Consider the following 25,581-nt stretch of genomic DNA (forward strand, 5'->3'; position numbering starts at 1 on the left):
TGGATAAGGATCACTGTTTTTGCCTCTAGCTGGCAAAAGTCCTGATAGGACTTTCCTGAAGTCCTTTGGTCCAGGCCCTCCTTGTCCACTCTGCTGTGTCCTTCCTCAGCGGGCATCCTTCAAGCCCAGGTTGTTGATCTTTCTTGAACACCGCATCGCTACCCAACCTTCCACAGGCTGCTGCTCTGGGCCCCGGTGGCCACTGACCCTGGCTGTGCTTCTTTGCCGCAGGCCCTTCTTTGAGGGGATGTCGCAGTCCAGCTCACAGACGGAGATTGGCAGCCTCAACAGCAAGGGTAGCCTCAGCAAAGACACCACCAGCCCTGTGAGCAAGACCGACGGATATGGGGGTTGGGGAGAGGGACCAGGGGAGTGTTGGGGCTTAACACTCTGAGCACTCTGCTCTTGGCTCGTTTTGTGACCTTAGAAGAGCAGTCTTATCTTGTGTCGACCTTGGGTGTCCTCATCAGAGTCCTAGCTGGGAGCTTGGTTCTTTGTGGGCATTGCTGTGGCTGTTTGGGTGTTCTTTTTTGGTCAGTTCCTACCACGACTTGGAGCCTTCCTTCCCGGAACACACAGCGCCTCAGATTTCTCTCTCGACATCTGTAACATGGTAGCTGGGAGTGTGGCATCCTGCCAATGTTAAGCAGTTCTGCTTTCCAGCCTAGGTAAAGAACGTAAAGAGGCAGGAAGCCCACTTACATAGGCTTTATTCCTAGAGGGGGGCAGTGCCCTCAAAGAATTAGGAATTTAGCAGGTAGATTTCCATTTTGCCTGATGACTGAAAGGAAAAAGTTTCTGTCTGCTGTAGCACCACGGGAGGCCAGCATCACCCTGGACCATGCTCTGTTCCTACTTGGGAAGGCTCCCCTAGCAGTGGATCAGGGGTTGGAGCCTGGGTTGATGCTGTATCTACCTCAGGCCCTATGAAGCTGTTCTCATTTACAGCTAAAGGGAAGATGTTGTGCATGATTTTAGTGTCGTTTACGGTGTGCTGTTGCAAGCCCAGTGTCTTTTCTTTAGATCTAAGAAACTAGTCCTTTAAGTTCTGTTCGCTCCACTTCAACAGAGGGCATACAAAACTCACCTTGTGAATAGGTATTAATTGTGAAGAAATGATATGTGAGGTACTCCATCCCCTGAAAAGTACTGTGTCTGTGGAAGGGCTGCCATCCGTCCCAGGTGTCTGCAGACCCTGTGGCAGCTCATGGGTCAGCTCTTGGGCTGCCTTACTGCTTGCTGCCACCAGGTGGGGCTGTCTCCCACCTCATCCCTCTTCCCAGTGAAGGCACAGCCGGCACTGTCTGGCCCTAGAACAGTGGCAGCAGGTGGCATTACTGAAGAAATGTGGGGTGGAAAACTGCAGCCCACAAGGAGAATCCCTCCACAGAGAAGCCTCTGGCATGCCATTTGAAGACCTTGCACTCTGATCTGGAGCTGAGGAGGCCTCACCTTACTATTTCTGTGGCTTGTAGCTGCTCTCTCTCATGGGCTTTCTAAACGGCCCTCCTGAACGGTCAGTGTCCACATGGACAGATCATTGGCCACTACAGCCAGATTCCATCTCAAATAAAAATACAAGGGATGACCCTTCTAGAGAGAAAACCGGCACCTGGCCAAAGGAGAACTGTTTCATAGTGTCCTAGGAATGCGGAACAAGGAATACTGTAACAAAATGCAATTATTAACTGAGATAATGCCCCCAAAACACTAAGCATAACACCTAACATATAATGAATTCTCAATAAATGGTAGGGATTGTTGTTATCACATCAATACATTATTTTATACTAATGAAGGTGTTTCTTGGTTGATAGAACTTGTCTGTAAGTTCTACTTCAGTCCCAGTTGTATGGCTAACACAGTTTAGAGAGAAGAACCACTGATCCTCTGAGCCTCAGGTGCCTTAGAGTTAGCATAGCAGCCCAGTTAGCTCAAAAGTCAACTGAGTATCAGTCTTTACGATATGATGGCCTAAGGGCCCTTATCTAAGCAGAACTTTTCTCTGGGCAGGGGGGGACTGGAGTTGACAGCATGTGTTCTGGAGTCAGACCTCTGAGTTTGAATCTTGACTCCATCATTCCACTGACTGTGTGATCTGGGGCAGTTGCCAGGCCTTGGTTTCCTCGTCTACAGAGTACCTGCAAAAGGCACATGCCTTGTGGGGCAGTGTGAAGATACCATGAGAGAATGCAGGTAAATCCTCTGGCATGTGCTCGCTGGATAGATGTATTGGCTTACCACGTGGGAAATACGCAGTGAAAGCAGTAAACGGAGGCTGCTGTTGCTGTTCTTATTATAGTCTCAGAACCATTTCGGTTCTGGTCTCCTGAAATTGTTAGAATGTCGATGTCTTTTTAGTGAGTCCTTCAAACTCTGGCTCTGTTGGCCAGATTTCAAACTTGCTTTGCTGATTCTCTGTGATATTTCTGTTTTGAAGAGCTCCATATGTCTTGATGTGGATGTAGAACTCTGGGATCCTTTAGTATGAAAGGCACTTGGGGAAATACATAGCAAGGCCATGCTTTCACAGGGAAGCTCCAAATATAGTAGGAAAAAAAATACTGAGATTACGCATATATAGGCAGGTATGCACGTGCTGCCCAACTTTTATCCTCTCTTTCTGATTTCCTAGCATTGTTATTTGTTTTTCTTAATATTCTTTTTTGTTCCCCAGTTTCAGAGGATTCAGTGTATCACTAAAACCAGAAGGAATTTCTGCTGATACAAATTATTACAGTTGTTAGCTTTCCCAGGACTTGAGTACACAGTAGCAGCAGAATTTGGTTTTCCAGGCTAATAACAATAGACCCTGACAGTGCTTCAGTCAGGGAGGTGGAGAGATACAGCCTTTCAGCCGAGACTTCCTGCTGCTAAAAGTTGCTATTTCCATTGCACTGTAAATAACGGTGTTAGAGACTAGTACTTCATACAAATGAGAGCCTAAATACTACCCCACTCTGCCCCTCTCACAGGAGCATGTACCCTCCCTGTAGCACCAGCATTGCCCCATGGGCACAGTACTTTGGACTGGTAGCATCTGCCTCCAGTGCTACCCAATTAGACACAGCTGCTGCACGGCTGTGTTCCGGGTTCTGGGGTGAGAAAAGCCCTTCATATTTATAGGAGCAAAAACAGAAATTTGGAGAATTGGGAGTTTGCTCCTAGTGGGACTGCTTGGAACATCTAGAAGAGTCCGTGAATAGCCAGCAGGTTCCCTTTAACCCCAGGCCAAGTGGAGGTTGTTGCAGCTTCACCATGGAAACAATTCTGTACTTGTCCCAGGGCTTGACATGCTACTTTAAAACCCTTCAGCAGAATGGTGTTATTGCCCCAGTTCATTCTCTTTAAATGTGTTTAATTCATTTGTGATACTGAAATCCAAAACTGAGTGAAATCATCTTTAGTCTTAAATCTAACCAGGACTTTCCCATGATTCTGGACTCTGTTAATATTGGTTCTTCATATAGACAATGTAATGAACTAGCTTGCAATCTGAGGCAAACTATTATGTTTGGTTCTGAGCCACACCATCTCAAGATTTGGGGTCACAAGGTCTAGTTAAAGTATGTTGGTTAGTCTTGCAGATGGTTTAGAGCAGTGCCTCCCAACCAGGGGTGGTTTTTGCCTCCTTCTCAAGGAACATTTGGCGCTGGCAACGACCAGAGACAGTTTTGATTGTCACAGCTTGAGGGGTTGGGGGTGCTGCTACTGGCACTTAGTGGGTAGAGGCCAGGGATGCTGTTTAACATCCTGCTATGCACAGGACACATCCCCCACAACGAAGAAGGATCTGGCCAAAATGTCAGCAGGGCTGAGGTAGAGAAACCATTTGGTGTAGATAGAATATGACACAGGGCCTACATTTGCTATAGTTGTTCATTAGTTTTCCAAGTACCCCCTTGAATTTATAAGCCCAGTGTTTCTCAGTACTATTGAATTTACTCAGAGGAAGGAATTTGAGTGATTGGGAGAAGGTAGGATATCTTTGATCTTTCCTAACTCTCTGGTTTCCAAAAACATTCACTAAGGCCAGTACCTTCCCTACATCTAAGACCCACAACAACGCTCAAACTCTTGTGACTTTTACGTAGACATCTGCACAGCCAGAAACAATGTTAGCAAATACGAAAAATATAGTTCTATGTGTCAGTTATTTACAAAGTAAATTTTTAATGTTTATGAAAAACACTAATAAGAGTTGGGGACAGAGGGAGAATTAATTCACACCTAAATGGCGTAGCATTGGGTGTGTTTTGCTTAGTATATTCATTTATCTTGAGGGGTCTGTAGATGTTTCTACCAAGCAAAATAAATTTGGCTACCATGGATGTCTTTAGTCTCAAAGTCAAAGACCTGAACTGTAAGATTTTCCTTCCCAGCAACTTCTGAGAAGCAGAAGAGGCCCCGGATGTCCTCCGAGGGCATTTACTGTCCCCAGAGTTAGAGGCCTTGCGGGGCCCATACAAAGTCATCTAAACGCTGATCTTCTCTTCCCTGTGACATCTTGTGAGAGTCCGAGAGATGAGAGTTGCTGGGCTCTGAGTTGGCACTGTGCTACTGATTTAATGATGACAGAATAGCTGATCCTTCTGACACTTAGTTTTCACCAAACACACTTCTTAGAAGATGGAAATTCCAAAGATTTTGATGAGATCTTCAAATTAAGTGGAAGCATTTTAAGCTTCTGAGGGACCAAGAGAACCAGTTAGAATGGTAGTTATTTGGATGGTGATGACTAATTATTCTAATTTTTGCAGATGGAATTGGCTGCTCTAGAAAAAGTCAAATCTGCTTGGATTAAAAATCAAGATGACAGCTTGACTGAAACAGACACTCTGGTATGTGCAGCTCAGTCTCCTGTGTAACTTAGTTTTTGTGCCTTTATTTATTTTTTTTTTTTAATTTTTTTTTTTCAACGTTTATTTATTTTTTTGGGGACAGAGAGAGACAGAGCATGAACGGGGGAGGGGCAGAGAGAGAGGGAGACACAGAATCGGAAACAGGCTCCAGGCTCTGAGCCATCAGCCCAGAGCCCGACGCGGGGCTCGAACTCACGGACCGCGAGATCGTGACCTGGCTGAAGTCGGACGCTTAACCGACTGCGCCACCCAGGCGCCCCAGTTTTTGTGCCTTTAGAAATAAAGCCAAAAGACCTTCAAGACCTCCCTGGGAATTTTGCCTATATCTGTGGACTTGTGAATGTTCTGTGTTCTCTTTCTCCTGGAATCCTTAACCCATGGAATATAACCTACCCTGGAGACCAGGTCATTCCCCAAATTAGCAAACCAGAAATGTCCCCATTCTGCTCTTTTATTAGATCTGATTAAATGCTAATTTGGATAATTTCTCACTATCTGTCATCCTTATTTACTTCTGCGAGATGACAACCAGTATCTTCCCCTGAAAAACCATCCCTTCCTCCAGAGTTGCTTTTAGTGTGAGCAGGCAGCCTACACGTTAAATCTCCAAGTGATTATTGGTCAAGTCCTTCCCCTAAGAGACTGGAGCTGCCCAGGAGGGCGAGCCAAGCCCTAGAGAAATGGAATGTATCGCTTGGAGTGCCCAATTTATACACTGGCTCCACACATACTTACTGGGTAACTACACGTGCTAAGCACTAAAGATGCGAAGGTGAGAACACCAAGGCCTCTGCCATCAAGACACCACCCTCCAGGAGGAGAGCCAAGCTATGCACACCTGAGGTTCTGTGGAGGCTCAGGGAAGGACAAGTGATTCTGACTGGAGGGGGACATCTGAGCTGGGCCTCTCAGAATAGACTGAAGTTCTTCCAGTGGGACCGGAGGCTGGACACAGCGGGTGGAAGGGAGCAGAGAACTTTACCAGGTATCACTGGGGGGTGTACTATGCATTAGCCTCACAGTGAGACCTGGTAGTTGATGGAGTCCAGGGAAGAATTATCTTCGGCTTCTGTTTCCTATAGTAAATAATGCTACATCAAAGATCCGGTGAATAACCAAACATTAGACTTGATGCAAGGTTAATTTAAAGCTTACTATACACTTGCACTTTATAGTTCACCAATAATCTGAAAAGCCAGCTTCCACTCTTGCCCGACTGTGGTCTGTACTGCAGTGGTCATTTCAAAATGAAATTCCAAGAAACAGAGAGGGGAGGGGGAGAGGGAGGGAGGAAAGGAGGAAGGGAAGGAAGGAAAGAAAAAGAAATTCTAATCATGTCATGTCACGATTAAAATTCTCCTCCCCACCTAAAGAAGCCAGATCATCAGCCCAGGTTTGTGTGTTGACAAATAATAGTTCATAAATGCAGAGGACAGATCGAGTAGCAAGAGACAGTACCCAGCAGAGTGGGTACACTGCATTAAATTAAACAGTAAACTTCCTCATTGGAGAGATAGGTGCAGAACCATGTGCTTCTAGGAAAAGAGAGCGAGAGACTGACCCTCGTTGTGAGACTCTCCAGGCTCCTGGGTGGTCACTGAGGGGGAAGTAACCCTCACTGTTTCCTTTCCTCCCTGGCAGGAAATTACTGACCAGGACATGTTTGGAGATATGAGCACAAGTCTGGTTGTGCCAGAGAAGGTCAAAACTCCCATGAAGTCCAGCAAAACAGATCTCCAAGGTTCTGCTTCTCCCAGGTACTCGAGATTGGAAGAAAATCCTAAAACAGGGAGGGTAGAATTAAGGAAACCAAGCAGATGGTGTGAGGCTTGTGACCATAGTTAGCATAGGCTCATGGGCGGGGGAAGAGTGGCTGATAATGGCTTTGGGGTCACGGGGGCTATTTAACTATCTCCTTTCCACATCTCTGGCAGCAAAGTGGATGGGGTACACACGCCCCGGCAGAAGCGGAGCACACCCCTGAAGGAGCGGCAGCTCTCCAAGCCCCTGAGTGAGAGAACCAACAGCTCCGACAGTGAGAGGTCCCCCGACTTGGGCCACAGCACGCAGGTACCCCCTCCCTCTCAAGGCCAGGGCCCTCTGAGCATCCCTAGACCTTGGCTTCTGTTCTGTCATCTTCCTTGGGCAGTTAGGTAGAGAGAAAAGAGGGAATACTGTGGAATGTTCTGAATAAAAGTCTTGAAGACAGATCTAAATCAGAGAAGTCTAACATATGTGTTACTTACTACTAGTGCGGAATTGGCTTCGGTGCTGATCTGCAGGGAGCGGAGGAGGGAGCAGGAAATGCCAGCATTGTCACAGCCTGCCATCACCCCCAAGTGGCAGTTCCACACCTGATTTGTTCTGCCTCCATCAGACCTCAGTCTAGAGATTGTGTGGTGAATCAGTTATTCTAGAGGACAGCAACCGTCAATATCTCATTGGACATCACCCACCTGGACTCAGATACCCTTCGTACTACTATGGGCCAGTTAATGTGATTTCAAGCTGGCAAATCAACAATATTAAAATATTTTGATTAAAAGACCCAAGAGTAGGCTGGAATAGAAGCAGAAGAAACCAGACCTCAGGAATTATTTTCTCTTTCTGAAGGCCAGTGGTATCGGGGCTTGGGGAAGGAACCTTTCTAAACTGGCACCTCACACAACTACACTTCCTCCAGAGCTAACAGTAAGCCTGTTCGCTTACCTGATAAATAGCACCAAGAGAAAAGTTTGTGTCAACGTGGCTTCCTGAGTTTGCCGCTATTGCATAGCTGAAAATGAACTGGAGACCAGAATAGCCTGTGCCTGGGGCGAGGTGTCAGGTGTCGTCCTCCTTGCTAATCACTGTTCCTGAAGTACCTTTTGTTCCCTGTGACAGTGGGGCTCCCCACACAGTACCCACTGCCGCTCTCCTTGGTTCTCTCCCCATTGCCCTCAATTTCGTTTCTGTGAGCACCTGGTAACTGTTACCGCCCTCCTCCTCTCCTGGTACTTCGGCTGCATCATTACCCTCAGGGCATGCTGATCGTGTTTCTAGCTTAGTCTGCCCTCCCCCTCCTCGGTCAGGACTACTGCTGGGGCTTTGTTCCTGGTGTCTGAGTGTGTTCTCTGAGGACTCTCTGCTTACTCTTTATCCTTGTCCTTTCCATTTTGCTCTGGCCAGTGGGATACTGGGTCTCCTCCAGAAATTCCCAGTGTCTCCCTGTATTCTCCCTGAATACCCCTGCCCCAGAGATTCTCTACCCTAGTGCACCCTGCTGTCCCCTCACGCTCCCTGGGGACTACCTGACAGGCACATTTGTCCCTGCAGATTCCAAGAAAGGTTGTATATGACCAACTGAATCAGATCCTGGTATCAGATGCAGCTCTCCCAGAAAATGTCATCCTTGTCAACACTGCGGACTGGCAGGGCCAGGTAAAGCACTAAAGATGGCAGGGCTGGGGAGGAGAGGTTCTGGGGAGCAAGAGGCAGGACGTGGAGAAACAGGAAAATGATCCCCATGTCTCAGGCCCCTCTTCCCTGAACTCAGCCCGTAGTTCTAGGCTCCTGTCCCAGTTCTGTCATTTTCCGGCCCGTGGGACCTCACGTCACTAACTTTTTGTACCTCAGCTTCCTCATCTGTAGAAAAGTGATAGTATTACTGGTCCTGCCTTCCTTCCAGGGTGGTCGTGTGTGGTTTTTCTGTCAGCATAACAGAATACAGGTATCTTGAAAGGTACAAAGTGCTATAAAATGCCAGAGGTTGCCCTAGTTCCCAGGAAGGCAATTCAGAAGAGGCAGAGCAATACCCTCTGGCCCCCAGTCACCGCTGCCCCCTGCCCCCGGGTAGATCCTGGCGCCAGAATCCCTCTTTCCTAGCGGCCCCGACACCCGGAACATACGCTACAGAGGCAACATGAGAATCTAAAGATTCCTTAACCTTCCCACATTTCCTGGTTAGCATGTCTATATGGGGTCTAGCCCCACCTTCTCTTCACTGGCAGCCAGAGACCTGACCTTTGCCCGGCTTTGATCTCAAGGACAGAGGACGGGCCCTGCCACTCAAGCTGGGCCTAGCCTGCTCTTTGGTGCCTGTGGGGGAGCTGCGTTCTTGCTGCGTGGACTCACCTGTGTCCCTGCCCTTTCCCTCCCTGCCCCCCAGTACGTGGCAGAGCTGCTCCAGGACCAACGGAAGCCTGTCGTGTGTACCTGCTCCACCGTGGAGGTCCAGGCCGTGCTGTCTGCCTTGCTCACCCGTATTCAGCGCTAGTAAGGGCTCTGCTTGTCTCCTGCCCTTTGGGGCTCCCTCTGACTTCATCCTCCCACCCTGACTTCTAAGCAGTGACAGGAGTGCCCTGCCTCACCAGCCCAAAACTCCTCAGTCGCCGTGTGGTTTACAGTGGCGGGCCACGGTGCTCTGTTGTCCCTGCTGGCCCCAGAGGTCAGGGTGTGAAAATGTCATTCTCCTGCTCTCCCTGCCTCCCAACTTGTACTCTTGACCTGCCACATCTTCTCCTTAAACCCAGGACGAAGAAGACCAGGGAGAAAACCAGGGTTTTACAAAGGCCTTTTACTCTCATCCCTCTAACTGTGCCACGATACTTGGCATCCAGAGTCAGGACCTCCCCAGAGGGGCCCAGAGTCCCCGCCAATGGGAATGAGAACCGCAGGTCCTCCAGGCATCTGGGCTCACTCCCACCGCTGACCCCTGGCAGCACTGCCAGACTGTCTCCCATTAGCCTAAGCTACTTCTTTCTTCCTTCTAGACAGTCACCTGCCTCTCTGATCCTAGGTTTCTCTCCTTATTGCAAAAGCACTGTAGTTCATTTCCTCTCTGTGTATTATTTTGTTTATTGGCTTATTTTCCCTCTGTGGGTTGTGGAATCAAGTGAAGTCAAAGCTTGGGGCCTTTGTCCGAGTAGGATGCTGGTGAACCCCCTAAATGTGGTCGTGACTCTTCCCTTGCTCCCCAGCTGCAACTGCAACTCCTCCATGCCGAGGCCGGTGAAGGTGGCAGCAGTGGGAGGCCAGAGTTACCTGAGCTCCATCCTCCGGTTCTTTGTCAAGTCGCTGGCCAGCAAGACCTCCGACTGGCTTGGCTACATGCGCTTTCTCATCATTCCCCTCGGTAAAAATGGAGTAGATTTCACTCCTGAAGCAGCATGTTGGGACTGGGCCCTAAGAAGGGACAGTTAGGGAGCTCAAAGGCCAGGCCGTATTTTGTCCCTTAACCACTTTACCTTCTCTGGTTTCCATCTCCTAGGTTCTCACCCTGTGGCCAAATACTTGGGCTCAGTCGACAGTAGATACAGCAGTAACTTCCTTGATTCTGGCTGGAGAGACCTCTTCAGTCGCTCGGAGCCCCCAGTGTCAGGTAATGGCCGTTTGTGAGGGATTGAGGCAAAATGCCACCTGGTTCATGGAGGGCCAGTCTTGGCCAAAGGAGGGGCCAAGAGAGCTTACTTTTTTTCCTCCCTATGGTTCTACCACTCCCAATCCGTTTGCATGTTTATTTTCGCGGTAAGTATTTAGTAGGAGGAGGCCCATTATGTGCAGTCCCGCTTCACTCTGGACATTTTTAAGCTCTGCTGTTTGCTGTGCTCCTATGCATCTAGAAATAAGGAGGGCCACGAGGAGGTGATGAGGAGGACATTTCTAGTTGTAGAAATCAAGCATAAGAAACAGAGAAGAGTTACTAAGCAATCTGTTTATAAGCTAATAACACTGTGCTGACCACGTCTTTTCTCTGAAATACAGAGTAAAAGTGGCAGCGCTTAGAGTGAGCTTGAGTTCTGCAAGGCTGAGGAGTAGCAAATGTGTCGCCAGACCTTGAAGGAAGTGATAGGCACAGATTGGTAGAGTGGAGGAGTCCCTCTAGGTTACGAGATTGGTATGAACAAAATAGAAGCGTGAGCACGATTAGCCTGGAGGAGAGCGGAGCTTTGAGGAACTGCAAACAGAGATCGGAAGGGAGAGAACAGCGCTTTGGTTCTTCGTTCCTTGTATTCAAAACCAGAGGATCTTTAGAACCCTTTCTCTCCCTCAACTCCGAGGGTCTTCTGATGGGTCTCAACAAGGGGATCTCTCAGAAGGTTTTCAGGTTTGCCTGCTGAAATAAACCGGCAGTTATCTCTTGTCTTTTCTGCAGAGCAACTGGACGTGGTCGGGCGGGTCATGCAGTATGTCAGTGGGGCAGGTGTCACACACCAGCTCCCCGTAGCTGAAGCCATGCTGACCTGCAGGCATAAGTTGTAAGTTTCACTTCAGGGGATTTCTTGAAACTGCTAGGGTGGGTGGGCTAGCTAAATCTTGAGTTTTCTTTGCTTTTCTGTATTTTCCTTCTCCCCACCTGTTTCTCTTTGTAGCAACTCAAGAGAATATGAGAGGCAATGTTTTTACCGCCTTCCATCCAGGCCCCGCCATCCTTGTCCTGGGCCTCCCCACCCAAATAGATGCCCCCTTAGCATAAGAGAAGCCCATCCTAAGGGCTGAAATCCGCACGTGGGAGCAGGTGGTGAAGTATGCAGAATCAGATCTTTTGCCTCTATCTGTGCTCCTCTGCCATCCTGAGACATGATGGAAAGTGTCATGTAGTGTCTGGACTCCCTTGAAGCCACAATAAAATATCAAAAGCTGGGGCACCTGGGTGGCTCAGTCAGTTAAGCATCTGACTTCGGTTCAGGTCAGGATTTCACGGTTCGTGGGTTCGAGCCCCACATCAGGCTCTGTGCTGAGAGCTCGGAGCCTGGAGCCTGCTTCAGATTCTCTTTCTCTCTCTCTCTCTCTCTCTCTCTCTCTCTCTCTCTCTCTTCCCCTCCCCGGCTTGTATTCTGTTTCTCTCTGTCTCTCAAAAATGAATAAACGTTGAAAAAAAAATTTTTTTTAAATATCAAAAGCTTGTATCCCCAGCTCTCCATGCAGTATCACCCACTAACTATAAAGCTTTTCTTTCTCTCCCAACAGCCCTGATGAAGACTCCTATCAGAAGTTTATCCCCTTCATTGGCGTGAGTACTGACTCCCCACTCCTCTGTACCCCATCCATTCTCCTGGCCTCCCCACATACACATACACAAATAAAAGATTCATCTAGACAGTAGTTCTCATCCAGAGGTGATTCTGCCCCGAGGGGACATCTGGCCATGCCCGGAGATATTTTTGGCTGTCACAGCTGGAAGTTGGGGTGCTAGTGGCATCCAGTGGGTAGAGACCAGGGATGCCGCTAAACTTCCTACAGTGCACCAGACAGCTCCCCAGCCCCGCCAAACAGATTAATCTGGCCCCAACGTCAATAATGCCTAAGTGGAGAAACCCTGGGCTGGAACATGTACTGAGCTGTTCCTTTCAGTTTCCTCTTTTCCTGAATCATGGGCTACCCCAGATCATCACTAGTATCCTCATATTTATTACACCAAGCCCAGAACCTGGTGCCTTGGCCTAGGGAGGGACATCCAGAGCATAGGTTCTGCAGTCTCCAGGGAAAAGAAGGCTGCCTCAGAAATGAAATAATGATAGATGATATTCTGAAGAGAAGTCCAAGAAGTAGGTATTTCTGTCTTCAGGGTCAAATGTACCACTGAAAAGAAGGATCCCTCCTTTCCCTTCCTATTTAGTCAAAGGAGAATCTCTAGATGTGTTCATTGATTTTGAAAATAAAAGGGAAATGTCTCAAATATCCCTGATGTCTGGTGGCACTGGCCTTTGTTTCATTTGGCAGTAGCTCGGCCATAAGGCAGAGACCAACCAAGAAAAGGACCCCAGAGGTGACAGAGCTAACACCCTGTGGGGACAAAGCACTCCACAAAAGCATGGCTGAAAATTCAGATTTCCATGTATGAGACAATTGAATTTCACTTCCAAGTCAGCTTGTATCTTTTCCTATACTCTCCTAGCTTTGGGTAGGGGGACATAAGCAGATGAAGGGCTTATTCTTTGCTCGTCCCAGACTCTGGATGTCTTGAGTGATCATGGGAGATCCCTGAGCCTGGAGAAATTCGGTTGCCCTTTCTTGTGCCTTGCTAAAGCCTACTGTCTGAATGATCCACTCAGTTCCTGTTAGCCACTGGGGCTACTTCCATTGCCATGTTGGAGGCTCCAGACCACAGCCTGTAGCCTAAGCTGATGGTTTGATACACATCTTTGTGGAGCTATGGGTTGCTGTACACTCTGGCCTCACAGACAAGAGAGAAATATTAAAAATTTAAAATTTAAACCAACAAAGGAACTGGCAGCCTCATATAATGCCAGGGGAGCAAGGGAGTTGTGTCCAGGAAGTTCAGAGTGTCGGTATGTTACTTTCCGAGAACTAAAATAAGGATGCATAGAGAATTTGGGACAAACTTCAGTGAATAGCAGCACTGTGTTCTAAGTAGCCGTGACGGGACCATTTGCACGTTATCTCCACTCCCTGTCAGTCCCCAGGGTGCAGCTTCTGTGACCTCTCAGCTCTGCTGCACCTCTGCCTGGTGCTAGGCCCTTGGCCTGCTACTTCACAGGAATTCACCTGTCACTTCAAGTCACAGCTGTAACATTTAGTCTGTTTCTAGCTGTGCCCTTTGCTGGCCGCTGGAGGGCCCCCTCTGTCCTTCCCAGAATTCTCTATGAGAAATCTAAAATCCTTTGGGAAGCTGAAATTAATACCACTTCCTTGAGGCAGGAAAGGGGCAGGAAGGTGCCTGGGATCACCTCCTTATCCATATTGTCCCAGATTCCAACAGATCTGGAAAGGATGAAGCTGGTATCAGCACATCAGCATGTTCCCCTGCTTGGTGCAACAGGCAGGCTTTCAGAGAGCTCCTCCCCTGCAACACCCTGTCTTACTAAGCTTTCTCAGAGCGGTTCTTTACTTCTCTGACATGGGAAAATGGCCTCCTACCCACGTGATCTTAGAAGAAATGAGATCAGAATACTGAAATGGTTCCTGCCTTCAAGGTGGCTTTTTGCCCTCCCTAGAGATGAGCCACAAGGCCTCATGTGCCCCCACATCATTGTTTGGAACTGGGCTTTTATACGTATCTTACAGATCTGGGCTGCTCTGGATTTGCAAAGATTTTAAAAGCCTCTGATCAAATAATATATAGCAATGGCTGTTGTGTCCAAACACCTGCTTCCAACTGGATCAAAATGTGTCCAGCTTTAGTGAGAGGACTTAATGCGGTATCTCTTCTTTCTCTCAGGTGGTGAAGGTGGGTCTGGTTGAAGATTCTCCCTCTACTGCAGGTGAGGCTGGGATTCTTTTGCTTCTGTGAAGTGAGGTGATGCCTTCTAGGCTCATCTCTAGTCCAGCAGGCCAGAAGGTGAAGATTTGGGGGCTCCTAAGGTTAAGTCAGAATTTGAGCAGGAAAACTGTGGCCACCTTCACTTCCTGGGTGAAGCGGCGGCAGGGGGTGGTGGGGAGGTGTTAAAAGCTCAGCTACAGCTGAGACAGAGGGGTACCTTGACCCCTTGGCTGTCCCCCTGTGCTTGTCCCCCTGACAGGTGATGGGGATGACTCACCTGTGGTCAGCCTTACTGTGCCCTCCACATCACCGCCTTCCAGCTCAGGCCTGAGCCGAGATACCACAGCCACTCCTCCTTCGTCCCCATCCATGAGCAGTGCCCTCGCCGTTGTGGGGTAAGGCTCTTGCCCATACCTCTCCTTCCCACCGACCCTCTCCCTCAGGGCCCAGGAACCGTACTAACTGCCCCCTCACCCCCGCCTGCAGCATTGTATAACAGTGATGTTATACTGAGTGTAGAAGGCAGGTTAGTGGCAAGGACGTTGGAGTTCGAATTCAGAGACTTCGGTCACTAGCCGGGCAAGTGGAACAGCCCTGAACAATGGAGGATACTCTCTTCCCTGTCTCCCAGGTAAAAGAATTGAATGAGACAAATGACAGAGAGACCTTCTGTAACCTGTAAAGTGCTGTACAGGAGTCTTGCTGGGGGACTGCCCAGCGAGGGGGAAAGAGTGTGGGCACGGGAGTCCTGCACACCTGGGTTCGAGTCGTGGTTCTGTGTTAGGTCCGCTACATTAGCTTTTGGTAAAGAACTAATTACTCAACGACACTTTCTAAGGCTCAGTGAGAGAGACCACTTCAAGGTGTGACCATTGAGATAGGTGTAGGGAGCACTGCCATGGATTTTGCGGGGGCGGTGGCTCAACTCCAACACAACCGAAACAAGTGGGGATTTCTACCCAGGGAGCAGGTGTGGATGGAAAATGACTAAGAAGAAACATTAGGGGTCGGGAGATTCTTGCTGAAGACAGGTCAGGGTGTCAGACATCTTCTGGGGGTGGTGGCGGATGAGGAACCTGAGCAGGTATCCCAGGTGATCAGACAGGGAGGGTGGGGGCTCTTGCCAACTGTCTTAGCAGGGTTCTTGCTAACTGGATTTTACAAAGATGTACACAAATGAGCCTAGGAAAAAGTTTGGGAGCCAGACTAAAGTTTCTAAAGTTTGGTCAAGCAAAGAATATGTCATTTGGACAAGTTACTAAGCTTCATTTTCATCTTTGTAAGTAGACTGAAATAGCCATGTCACAGTTTGTGAGGCTTAAATAAGAACCTGTATGGTTTGGTACCTGGCACATGGGAGGTATTATTGCCTTCTCTCATGCATTCAGTCTGTCTGTCAGCAGAGTGCCCGTTTGAGGCACTGGAGCTGTAGCAGCAAATAAGAAAGGCTCATCCTAGTCCCGGAGCTCAGGCTTCTGGGTCCTGGCAATGCCAGAGCAGCAAAAACTTTCAAATTGTGTAGGTTGCAGTAAGTGCTTTGAAAAAATAGTAGGGGGATGGTTCTGAAAGGAGAAGGAATTTCTTTAGGATCTCGAGTACCCATAGTTTAGATCAGGCAGTCAGGGTGGCCTCTCAGAAGGCACCTCTCATGCCAGGCCTGAGAACAGGAGGAGATGACAGACAGAGTGTGGAGCAGAATGCTCCTGCAGGGGGCTTGAGGGAGCAGGCTGGGAGGTGAGAAAAGGGCAGGTGTGAGTCAGGAACAGAAATGGGCTCCTGCACCTTCTTCCTCCCTGTTTCCCTTTTTCTGCCTTACCTCTTTGTGTTTCTCCTGGGAATGGTCCTCAGCAGCAGGGAGGGGAGGCACTAGCCCGTGGTTGTCCCAGAAACACCAATGACAAGGTCATGGTCCCTGAAGAACATGAATGTTCTTAGATGGCGAGAAGCCTGCATTGCACCTCGGATCCCAACCCTCATCGTCCCTCACCCTCACCCTCTCCTCCCCTTTTCACTTCCCATCATGTGGTCTCTACTGGTTTATGGAAGGGACAGTGCAGGAAAGGAGGAAGTCCCACACAGCCGGTAATGCCTCATGGTTCCAGGCTTCCTGAGGGTCTGGGGACCAGCCCTTAACTTCGACCTCCTTTTCTATCCCATTTAAGCTGGTTTTTAATGGAACCACTGAAAGTAGGGAGAAAGAAATGTCAGATGACTTTTGTAGCCTGTGTACCTATTGTGTCTGACGCCTCCTTTCAAGAAAACATCAGCCCTTTTTCCCCTCGGAGCTAAAATTATCCCTGAGCTAGAAGTGCCATAAATAAGAGAAAGCCGCAGGTCAGCAACCATCAGCTCTCCCTCCTGGGGCTGCTGTGGAGCTGGCCAAGGTGTTTCTGTCTCTGCCCCACTTAATCTCTCCAGCCCTTGGCTGGGTTTTGCCTGGGCTCTGCTCGTTGGGTGTGTACATATGTGTGCATGTGTATGTGCATGTGTGTGTATATGTGTGCATACGTGCTTGCTGGGGGGGGGTGTATGTGTGTGCACATGAGTGTGTGTATGTATGCATGCAGGCTTTCTTCCTAAAGCTCCTTTCCTCTCTGCTTCCCTTATCGCCCTGTGACTTTGTATTTGGCTCCCTCACAGTGTCTCAGGTCTTTACCCGCTCCTGGCTTTGTCCTCCGATCAGCCTGTCTCTCCCTTCCCACACGAACCAATTCCATGAGACTGGAGGGAACCCAGAGCCGTTTAATCTGCCGCCTCCTCTCACCCCTCCCAGAGCCTGGCAGTCTCCCCCGGGCCCTCCAACCTGGCCATGTAGTTGGGAACTGAAGGCAGAGCCTACTCTCCATTCCTGTTCCCCTTCCTCAGGAGCCCCAACAGCCCATATGGGGACGTGATTGGCCTCCAGGTGGACTACTGGCTGGGCCACCCTGGTGAGCGGAGAAGGGAAGGTGACAAGAGGGACGCCAGTTCCAAGAACACCCTCAAGAGCGTCTTCCGCTCAGTGCAGGTTTCCCGCCTGCCCCATGGTGGGGAGGCCCAGCTTTCCGGTACCATGGCAATGACTGTGGTCACCAAAGAGAAGAACAAGAAAGGTAAGTGACATCTGAGGCCAGGGACAGTCGGGGCCACCGGGGTTCCCCATCTCCTCTCAGGGCCTGGGACAGAATCTGCTTCTGGGAGATCTTTGGATGAAGGTGAAGAGCACATATATCATGGGGTCCAGCCCGGGGACCTGCATCACCTGCGAGACAAGGCCGTTCCTTCTTTAACAAAGGAAATGGATGTTCCCAGTGAGCAGTTGGTCCCTACCTGCTGAACATCAGCACCTTAGGGGCCAAGGCAGTTAGTGCTGCCATAATGAAGGGAGCCTTTCCAGCCACTACCCTCAGGGATGGACCATGTGACAGAGGAGGACATCACTGTGTCCCCATGAAGCAGAATGTTTGTTGTTTAAGAATTAAGAGGAGTACAGCCCATTTTGGATAAGATGGGGCACTTAAGTCACTAGAGGTAGAGTTGGGGGTGGCCTGGGTCCTATGCTCTGAGAGTATGAGGCAGGAATCCCCACAACCAGGCCAGGGCTAGGGCAGAGCTTGCTGCCGTCTGTTCTGCTGATTTGGCTGTGCACCTGCCATAGCAGACAAGTCTGCCAGGTGACCCATGGGCCCTCCCAGCCCCACGCATCGCCCAGCTGTCAGGGGCTTTCTCTAATCGCTGGACCCTTCCTCCTCAGAGCATTCCCAAAGCAGCTGGGCCCCTTTCTGTTCGTGCCTCTGTTCCACAGAGTTCCTCTTGAGGGCAAGCGGGGGACTGTGCCAGGCCAAAAGCCAGAGCAACAAGGGCAGGCCTGACAGCTCTATGTGTTCTCCTTGCAGCCCCGACATCCCTAGAACAGAGATGGTGCAGACACTCTGGTGTGGCCTCCCTCCTCCTAGCCTCAGCAGACTCGGCCCTACGTGGGTGCGAGTGAGTAGGCAGGAGCCCAAGGGCACAGGCTCCTTGCCCTACAGGCTACCTAGGACACCCAAGCTGGAAGGGACCTCAGAGACCCAACTGGCCCCAGGTCCTCGTTACACAGTTGATGATACTGAAGCTCAAGGAGAGGCCTATGCTGGGAGGGGGCAGGACTCAAAGATCCTGGTACGTGCTGCCTGCCTACCCAGAGCTGGGGAGAGAGGATGTCCATCAGCAGATCATCTCCCCCACCACACACACACAGGAAGAGGGGCCGGTGGGGCTGAGAGAAGGGAGGGGTTGAATACTTTTCCAAGGGTTGTGACAGAGGTGGTTCTGCTTGCTTTCCAGTTCCCACGATCTTCCTGAGCAAGAAACCTCGAGAAAAGGAGGTAGATTCCAAGAGCCAGGTCATCGAGGGCATCAGCCGCCTCATCTGCTCTGCCAAGCAGCAGCAGACCATGCTGAGAGGTACGGGGAGACACGGGAGGAGGGGTGCTGGGCAGGGCGGGAAGAAGAGGGGCAGGGGACTCTGCGGGGAGGGAGGCGATGGCCCTCCCCGAGGGACCCTGGGGAGGTGGCCTTAGCAGCCCTGGTCACCCCCTCCTTCCCCTGTCACCCCAGTGTCCATCGACGGAGTCGAGTGGAGTGACATCAAGTTCTTCCAGCTGGCGGCCCAGTGGCCCACCCATGTCAAGCACTTTCCAGTGGGACTATTCAGTGGCAGCAAGGCCACCTGAGGGCACTATCTCCTGGCCACTCTCCCTCCTGGCACTGCCACCAGCCTCACCGCCTGCGGGCAGGGGGAGGCCAGCAGGCCTGGGTCCAGCGTCCCCTTTCCTGGCCCTGAGGCCTGTATCTCTCTTGCCCAGTCCTGAAGGACACTGCCAGTGGGGACGCTGCTCCCCTCCCTCCTGCTCAGTCCTCTCCCTCCCATTCCAGGCTGGGGCGTGTCGATTTTGCCTTTTGGCACCCATCCCTGGAATTGAGTCCTCTGGGCCTCCCTTCACCGACTTCCAGTCTCCCCATATGGCACCAGTTCCTTCCTGGAAATAGGAAACCTGGAACCCTGGCCCACAGCAGGGAATCCAGCCCTCCCCATCCCTCTGCCAGCTGCCCAACCTGCCCCCCCTCAAGTGGGGCCCAGGGCCACTTCCCACTCCGGTGGGTTCTCCCAGTGTGGGATAGGAGGGGCACCCTGAGCCCAAGGGACCCCCTCCCCTCCACAATCACAGGAGCAGCCCCACCCCTCCCTCACCCCCAGAACCGCATTTCTGTGGTGATGCCATGTATTTCTGGGGTGGAGGGGCCTTCCTGGTCTCCCCCATGCACGACTTCCTCACTGACCCCCAGGTCCCCCCTAGATGTCACGAGCATCCTTGAGTGTTTCTTTGGTTCTCTGCACAGCCAGTCTCTTGGTGGTTCCATGTGACTCGCTTGGGCACCAGTCGCTGTCCTTGTGGCTCCCCCTTGTTGATGACTCTCCTCCCTCTGCCTCCCACCCCCTGCCCTCCAGCACAGCCTGCCTCTTCCTGAACTCCAGACTGGGACAGATGGGAGGCAGACCCCCACCGGCATATTGTCTGTGACCCTACATCTCCCCGCGCCCACCATGTCCGTTTGTGTCCCGTTCCCTAGTGTGTTCTTCCCCACCTCCCACCTGGACAGAGAGCCCACCTTCCCAGCCAGGTCTCTCTCCAGCAGGCTCCAAACCCTCCCTCTTGCCATGGGGGTCTGAGCCAACTCCTCAGCCTCGACCATCAGCCTTCTCAGGAGAAGCTGAGCACGCAGGGCCGCCATCCCAGCCGCAGCCCTCTGTCCACCACCCCAGCACCTCCAGAGCTTTACCGTTGCCCTCACCCCTTCTAGAAGTTTTTGCACAGAACTTCATTTTGAAAAGTGTTTTTCTCATTCTCCATACCTCCCCAAACTCCTCCAGCCCTTATACCCCTGCTCTGCCCTGCTGTCCAGAGCATCTCCTGGGCTGAGCTGCTCTCTTGGGGCCGGAGAGGGGTGGGGTTTGGGGGACTGAGTGGATGTTGGGTTTTTCATTCAATAAACTGGTGATTTCTTACCAACTAGCAAGGCTTGGGCTTCTATGCCTCTCACTGTGATGCAGGATCTATCCGACCCTCTCCCCTCTGCACAACACAGCCGACTCCTCTCAAAATCAACTCCTCTCAAATGGCTGGAAGAAGCGCATTCTCATTTCCTTAATTATAGAAACAGGCATGAAGCTGTCTTTCCCGGTATGAGGCAAGCAGAGGTCAGAAACAGAAATAACACTCTTCTCACACCAAAATAACCTTTTTTCTCTGGGACTCACCATCCCCAAATCCCACTTCCCAAGACAGTGACGTGTCAAGGGCAGTTTCTGTCTTCTGATTGATAATTAGAACTTGGGTTCTTTCCCTCTACTAGGCTGATGTCCTGCCATAGTTTTTGGATGCTGGTGAAGTCTGAGGCCTAGGGGGAGAGGGTGGAGCTGGGGTCTGTCATTAGGTTGGCTTTCCTGCCTGCCTTTAACTTAGAGATGGAACACAGTCACAGCCCCTGCTCTCTGGGTGCCTGGTTCTTTGCACACTCCCAGGAGAGAGGCCTGCACACCAACCTTCCTCTCGTGGTGAAGTGCCCAGAGATTGGGACTTGGCATCCTTGCCCTGCAGGACACAGCCACAGAGGAGTGTATGACCGGGTAGGATGGGCTGTCACTGGTTCCCCAAGCCCTGTGGTCTAATGACCTATTGGAGGGAGACTCTGGGACCCAGCAGTGTGGCCCTGCACCAAACTCTCTGAGCCTGAAACATGGAAATAATGCCTGCCTCCCAAGGGGAAGAGTCCAGTGAGGTCTATGAAAGTGTCCCAGAAATGCAGTCTGCATGTTAGTTACCGAACAAGTTTGGTTCGTGAGAGGAAATGCCAGAAGTCAAATTGTGTCTAAGGTGAGCTAGAGAAGATGTGAGTGTGGCCTCGGGGCAGAGTGGAAGCTCCAGGAGAGGCCTCCAGGGTGGGAGGCAGTGGGAGAGGGCTCAGGCAGTGCAGGGGCTGCGGGGACCTGGGGGCTCACGGGAGTCCCAGGCGGGAGAGGTGTGGGTCCAGCTTAGAACTGAGGAGACCGAGCAGATGATGGGAAAGATGAGGGTGAGGAAGAGGCATCAACCCCCAGCCAGCTGCGTCTGACTCCACATCCTGGGCCTCCCCTCCTCCCACCTCCAGGGCTTTGCTCTTGCAGTTGCCCCCTTTCTCCTGCCGTCATCGTCATCTCTACCGGATCTTTCACATCTGCACACCAACACGCAGGAACAGCTCCCTGGTTAAAAACAACTTCTCTGCTTCTAGATCCCCTCTGACTGCCACGCCATGGCTCTGCTCCCTTTAAAGTGAGATTCTCCAAGTGTTGTTCATGCTCCCCGCCTCCACTTGCACTCCTGCAAGCTTTTCTCCTCAACAGCCCCGTCAGAAGCTCCCTTACCAAGGTCACCAGTGACCTGAGCGGCCACATCCAAGGGTCTGTTTTCTTGCTTGACCTGTCCTGTACATGCCCACTGCCTGTTAGAATGACTTTCTCCACTTGACCAGTGGACAGCGCTCTGCTCTCCTTCCACTTCTCTGACCCGCCCTTTCTTGACCTCCCTTAAGTTACCCTCTTCAGCTTCCCAGCCTCAGAACACTGGGGAACACAGGGCTCCGGCCTCTGGTCTTCTCTCTCCCACACTCAGCCCTGTGGTATGAAATGCTCCCCTGTGCACAGACTTCTCCCTTTCTTCTTCCATTCTGAGGCTAAACCCTTTGGAAGCACCACTGACTCTTGTCTCTCATACCCAACATCCAGTCCACCAGCAAATCCTATAGGCTTTCCTGAGACAGATCCAGAACCCAACAGCTCCCTACCCCTCTCACTGCTGCTGTTATCTCTTGTCTGGATGTTCTGATAGCCTCTTAACTATCTGTGCTTCCACCTACTCTTCCTGTAGTCTGTTCACACAACAGCCAGAGAGAGCTTTTTAAAATGTTAATCAGTCTGTGTTAAACTGTCCAATGGCTTTCCATCCCACTAAGAATATAATCCAAAGCCCTCATCATAACCCACAAAGCCTATATGATCTGACCTCCTCGCTTGATCTCTCTTCTCACTCTGCCCTTCTCCCGCTGGCCTCTTTTACATGCCTCGGACACACCGGGCACGTTCTGCCTCAGGGTCTTTGCACAAGCTGTTGCACCTGCCTCTAGGTCCATGCAGCTTGCTCCCTCATTGAAGTCTTGGCTTAAATGTCACCTCAGAGAAGCCTTCCCTGCTCAACCTGTCTAAAATAGCACCTCTCTTTTCTCTCACCCTTCTTTATTTTTCCTTATTAGCACGTCTCACTCCTTGGCACTTAATTATTCATTTGTTTGTCTCTCCCCACTGGAGAGTAAGCTCCGAGAAAACAGGAATTTTTTTTTTTTTTTTTTTTTTTTTACCTGCTATATCCTTGGTATCCAGGATACTTCTTGGCTCATCATAGGTACACAATGAATATCTGTTGACAGAGTGAATGAAGAGGCCTGTGCTGCTAGAATGGAGTCCCCAGTCCAGATGCACCACTCAGACACTTTAATGCCTCAGCCCCAAGCATACCTGAGTTTTCTCATAGGCCCTGGAGTAAGAAGATAGACTCCAAAGAGGAGGAAAAAGGCTGTGTAGGAATGGTTTCCAGAATTCCAAAAACAAGGCAACTCCTATCTACACATTGAGATGGCTTGCTCAGTCCTCAAGGGTGAAAGCTGGACTGGGCTGCCAGAAACATTCTCTAAAGACAAAGGATGGCATTTGGGTGCAGAAGGTGGAAGGACCTCTGTCTAACCTGTATACCAACTCTAGGCTGGTTTTATTATTAATTTAAAAACAAACTTCTATTTTAGAATAGTTTTAGACTTACAGAAAAGTTACAAGGATGGAACAAAGAGTTTCTGTATCCCCTCACCTAGTTTTTCCTGTTGTTAACATGGTATGTTTATCCTAACTAATGACCCAACATCGACACATTATTATAAACTAAAGTCCATATTTAACTCCAATTCCTTAGTTTTTTCCTGAAGCCTTTTATGCATTCCAGAATCCAAGATATCCAGTATCCAAGATACCACGCTACATGTAATCTTTTGGGCTGTGACATTTTCTTAGACCTTCCCTAATTTCGATAACCTTGACAGTTTTGAGGATACTGGTCAGGTATTTTGTAGAATGCCCCTCGACTGGAATTTGCCAGCACATCATGCCAAGGGTCCCTGCCATCAACATGATTTGTCAGCCAAGGTAGTGTTGACTAGTAAAGTCACACCCCCTTTCATACTGTGCTCTTAGGAAGGAAGCCACTAAGCATAGCCTACACTTAAGGAATGAAAGGTTTTCCTCGATATCCAGTATTTGGAATTCTTCTAGATAGCAGATTTCAGATCCCTGTTTTTAAACTACTTCTCATCACCCACTGCCATGTCCAGGGATGGACGGCACGGACAGCCCTCTCAACATCACCCGAGGGCATTTTTCTTTAGTCAGGCTGCTGCCAGAGTGCTTCATGTGGTTTATTTCATGGACTACTTTAAGCAGCCGTAGGAAATCAATCCAGCTGATACTTCCTTGTTACCAAAGAGGAAGCTCAAGGTCAGAGAGCTCCCCCTACCCTCTCTGTCCCAACTCTAACTCTCATTTTTAAGCATTTACATGACTTGAATACTCACAGACATCTCAAACCTAGCACGGCCCAAACAGAACTCTTGATTTCCCTTTATCCTCCCCAGTTTTGGTAATAACACAGGATCCATCCTGTTACTTAAGCCAGAAGCTGCCTAGTTGTCCTGTGTCACCACAGTGACCCCTGTCCATTCCGCCTCTCAGAGAGTTCCCAAACATAAGCCAGAGTGCCTTACTCCCTTGCTAGAGCCCTTCAGTGGCTATCTATAGCCACCCAACCCGTGCTCTATTGGGCCTGCACATCCAGCCCCACTACCCCTCACTTCACTTCCAGCTGCTCTCTCCCCCACGCTCATCACCCTTGAACCACACCTGATCTTGCAGTAATCACATCCCTCTTCCCTGCACCAGGCCCAAACATGTGGCTCTTCCCACCTTAAATGCTCTCCCCACCCCACAGAGCTACCTCCTTTGCCTTTAGGATACCTCCTCAGAGAGGCTTTCCCAACCTCCCTTCCCAAAGCCCAGTTGTTAGCCTTTACTTGAGCCCTTTCTGCAGTCCTGGCATTCACCGTCACCTGCAACAAATGTCTTTGTACCCCATTAGAATGGGAGCTCCAGGTGGGCAGAGACTCAGGCTACATCTCCAGCATCCATCACTCTGGCGTATGGCAGACACTAAAAGGCTAGCTAAAGGGTTGAGTGAGACATTAAATCACTTGTCCAATGCACACAGATCGGCTGAGAAGGAGCCGGATTTCTAACTCAGGTCATCTGACTCCAGACCATCTTTCAAGGCCGCACTCAGATCCCAAATTTCCCATCATCCATACATCCTACATGTATTCCTACCATGGGCCAGTTCCTGTCCTAGGTATGATGGTACAAGGATGAATACGGGGTTGGGTTCTTACCTATATGGGAACTCTGAGGTGAGCAGGGAAGACAGACAAATAGACAATTGCCACAGAGCATGACACATTGCATGGGAACATGCCAGAAGGGCATCTAATCTAGCCTGGGGAAAGGGGTATCCAAGAATATGTCACAAAGGAAACGACACCTGAGTGGCATCTTAAAGATGCCTGACATGATGGATGTTCTGGATGCAGGAAATAGCAAAAACTAGAGATAAGAGAGAATCTGGCTTCTTCTCAGACCCCCATGTGGTTTAGCGTGGCCGAAAAGCAATGGGCATGGTGAGTAATAGGGCGGAAGAGAAAGGAAGTGGCTGGGGCACTGAGGAGCCTTGTAGCTGTGATTATCATTACTCTGTGCCTGAGCGAGGACTGAGCGCTTTATCCTGGGATCAGTGGAAAGCCAGTAAAGGGCTTTAGGCAGAAAAGTGAGGTGAGGGAATTTAGCAAGATCACCTTGTGACAGCAGATTGGAGGAAACAAGACTGAAGACCAGAAGAGTTTGAAGGCTGTTGCAGCAATTGAGAAAGGATGGGACAGAGACGTAGACTATGGTGAAGGTAGGAGCAGTGCAGGAAAATGGAGACTGTAGTCCAGTTTAAGAGGCAGGATCAACAGGTTCAGGGCCAAAAGAGAAGAGCCAAGCATAGGGACTGGCTGGCTGCTCTAGGTGAACAGGCAGCTGGTGGTACATCCCTGGAGGAGATTTGGGCAGGAGATGGTGCTTTTAGGGCAAGGGTGGTATGTGGTGTGTGCTGTTCAGAGTGAGTGTCCAATTGGAGTTGAATATATAGGTCTGGATGGAGCTCAGGGAAATGATCTGGGTTGGATGAAGATTGGAGCTTCCTTAACATGCGGGAGAGCAGCCAGGAGGGAGAAGGTGAGAACACCCCTTCTCCCTGGGGAGCCTGGGCCGGGCTCCCTCCATCCTGACCATGTAGGGCACCTATTACGAGCACCAAACATCTCGGC

General features: G+C 50.2%; 1 protein-coding gene across 2 annotated transcripts in view; it reads left to right on the plus strand.

Moving 5' to 3' along the window:
• PACS1 (phosphofurin acidic cluster sorting protein 1) overlaps positions 1 to 20,099 on the plus strand; it is a 156,200-nt gene extending 136,101 nt beyond the window's left edge. For both annotated transcript variants that reach the window (XM_045486830.1, XM_045486831.1), the window contains exons 10-24: positions 232 to 325; positions 4,761 to 4,841; positions 6,504 to 6,619; positions 6,797 to 6,932; positions 8,178 to 8,282; positions 9,010 to 9,116; positions 9,821 to 9,975; positions 10,111 to 10,221; positions 10,996 to 11,098; positions 11,811 to 11,853; positions 14,023 to 14,065; positions 14,324 to 14,459; positions 16,930 to 17,156; positions 18,370 to 18,489; positions 18,643 to 20,099. In XM_045486830.1, coding sequence (XP_045342786.1) covers positions 232 to 325; positions 4,761 to 4,841; positions 6,504 to 6,619; positions 6,797 to 6,932; positions 8,178 to 8,282; positions 9,010 to 9,116; positions 9,821 to 9,975; positions 10,111 to 10,221; positions 10,996 to 11,098; positions 11,811 to 11,853; positions 14,023 to 14,065; positions 14,324 to 14,459; positions 16,930 to 17,156; positions 18,370 to 18,489; positions 18,643 to 18,758 — 1,693 coding nt within the window. In that variant the 3' untranslated portion in view covers positions 18,759 to 20,099. The remainder of the gene's footprint in view (positions 1 to 231; positions 326 to 4,760; positions 4,842 to 6,503; positions 6,620 to 6,796; positions 6,933 to 8,177; positions 8,283 to 9,009; positions 9,117 to 9,820; positions 9,976 to 10,110; positions 10,222 to 10,995; positions 11,099 to 11,810; positions 11,854 to 14,022; positions 14,066 to 14,323; positions 14,460 to 16,929; positions 17,157 to 18,369; positions 18,490 to 18,642) is intronic.
• The last annotated feature ends 5,482 nt before the right edge of the window (positions 20,100 to 25,581 follow it).

This window comes from Leopardus geoffroyi, chromosome D1 (assembly GCF_018350155.1).
Source record: "Leopardus geoffroyi isolate Oge1 chromosome D1, O.geoffroyi_Oge1_pat1.0, whole genome shotgun sequence".
Classification (NCBI taxonomy): domain Eukaryota; kingdom Metazoa; phylum Chordata; class Mammalia; order Carnivora; family Felidae; genus Leopardus; species Leopardus geoffroyi.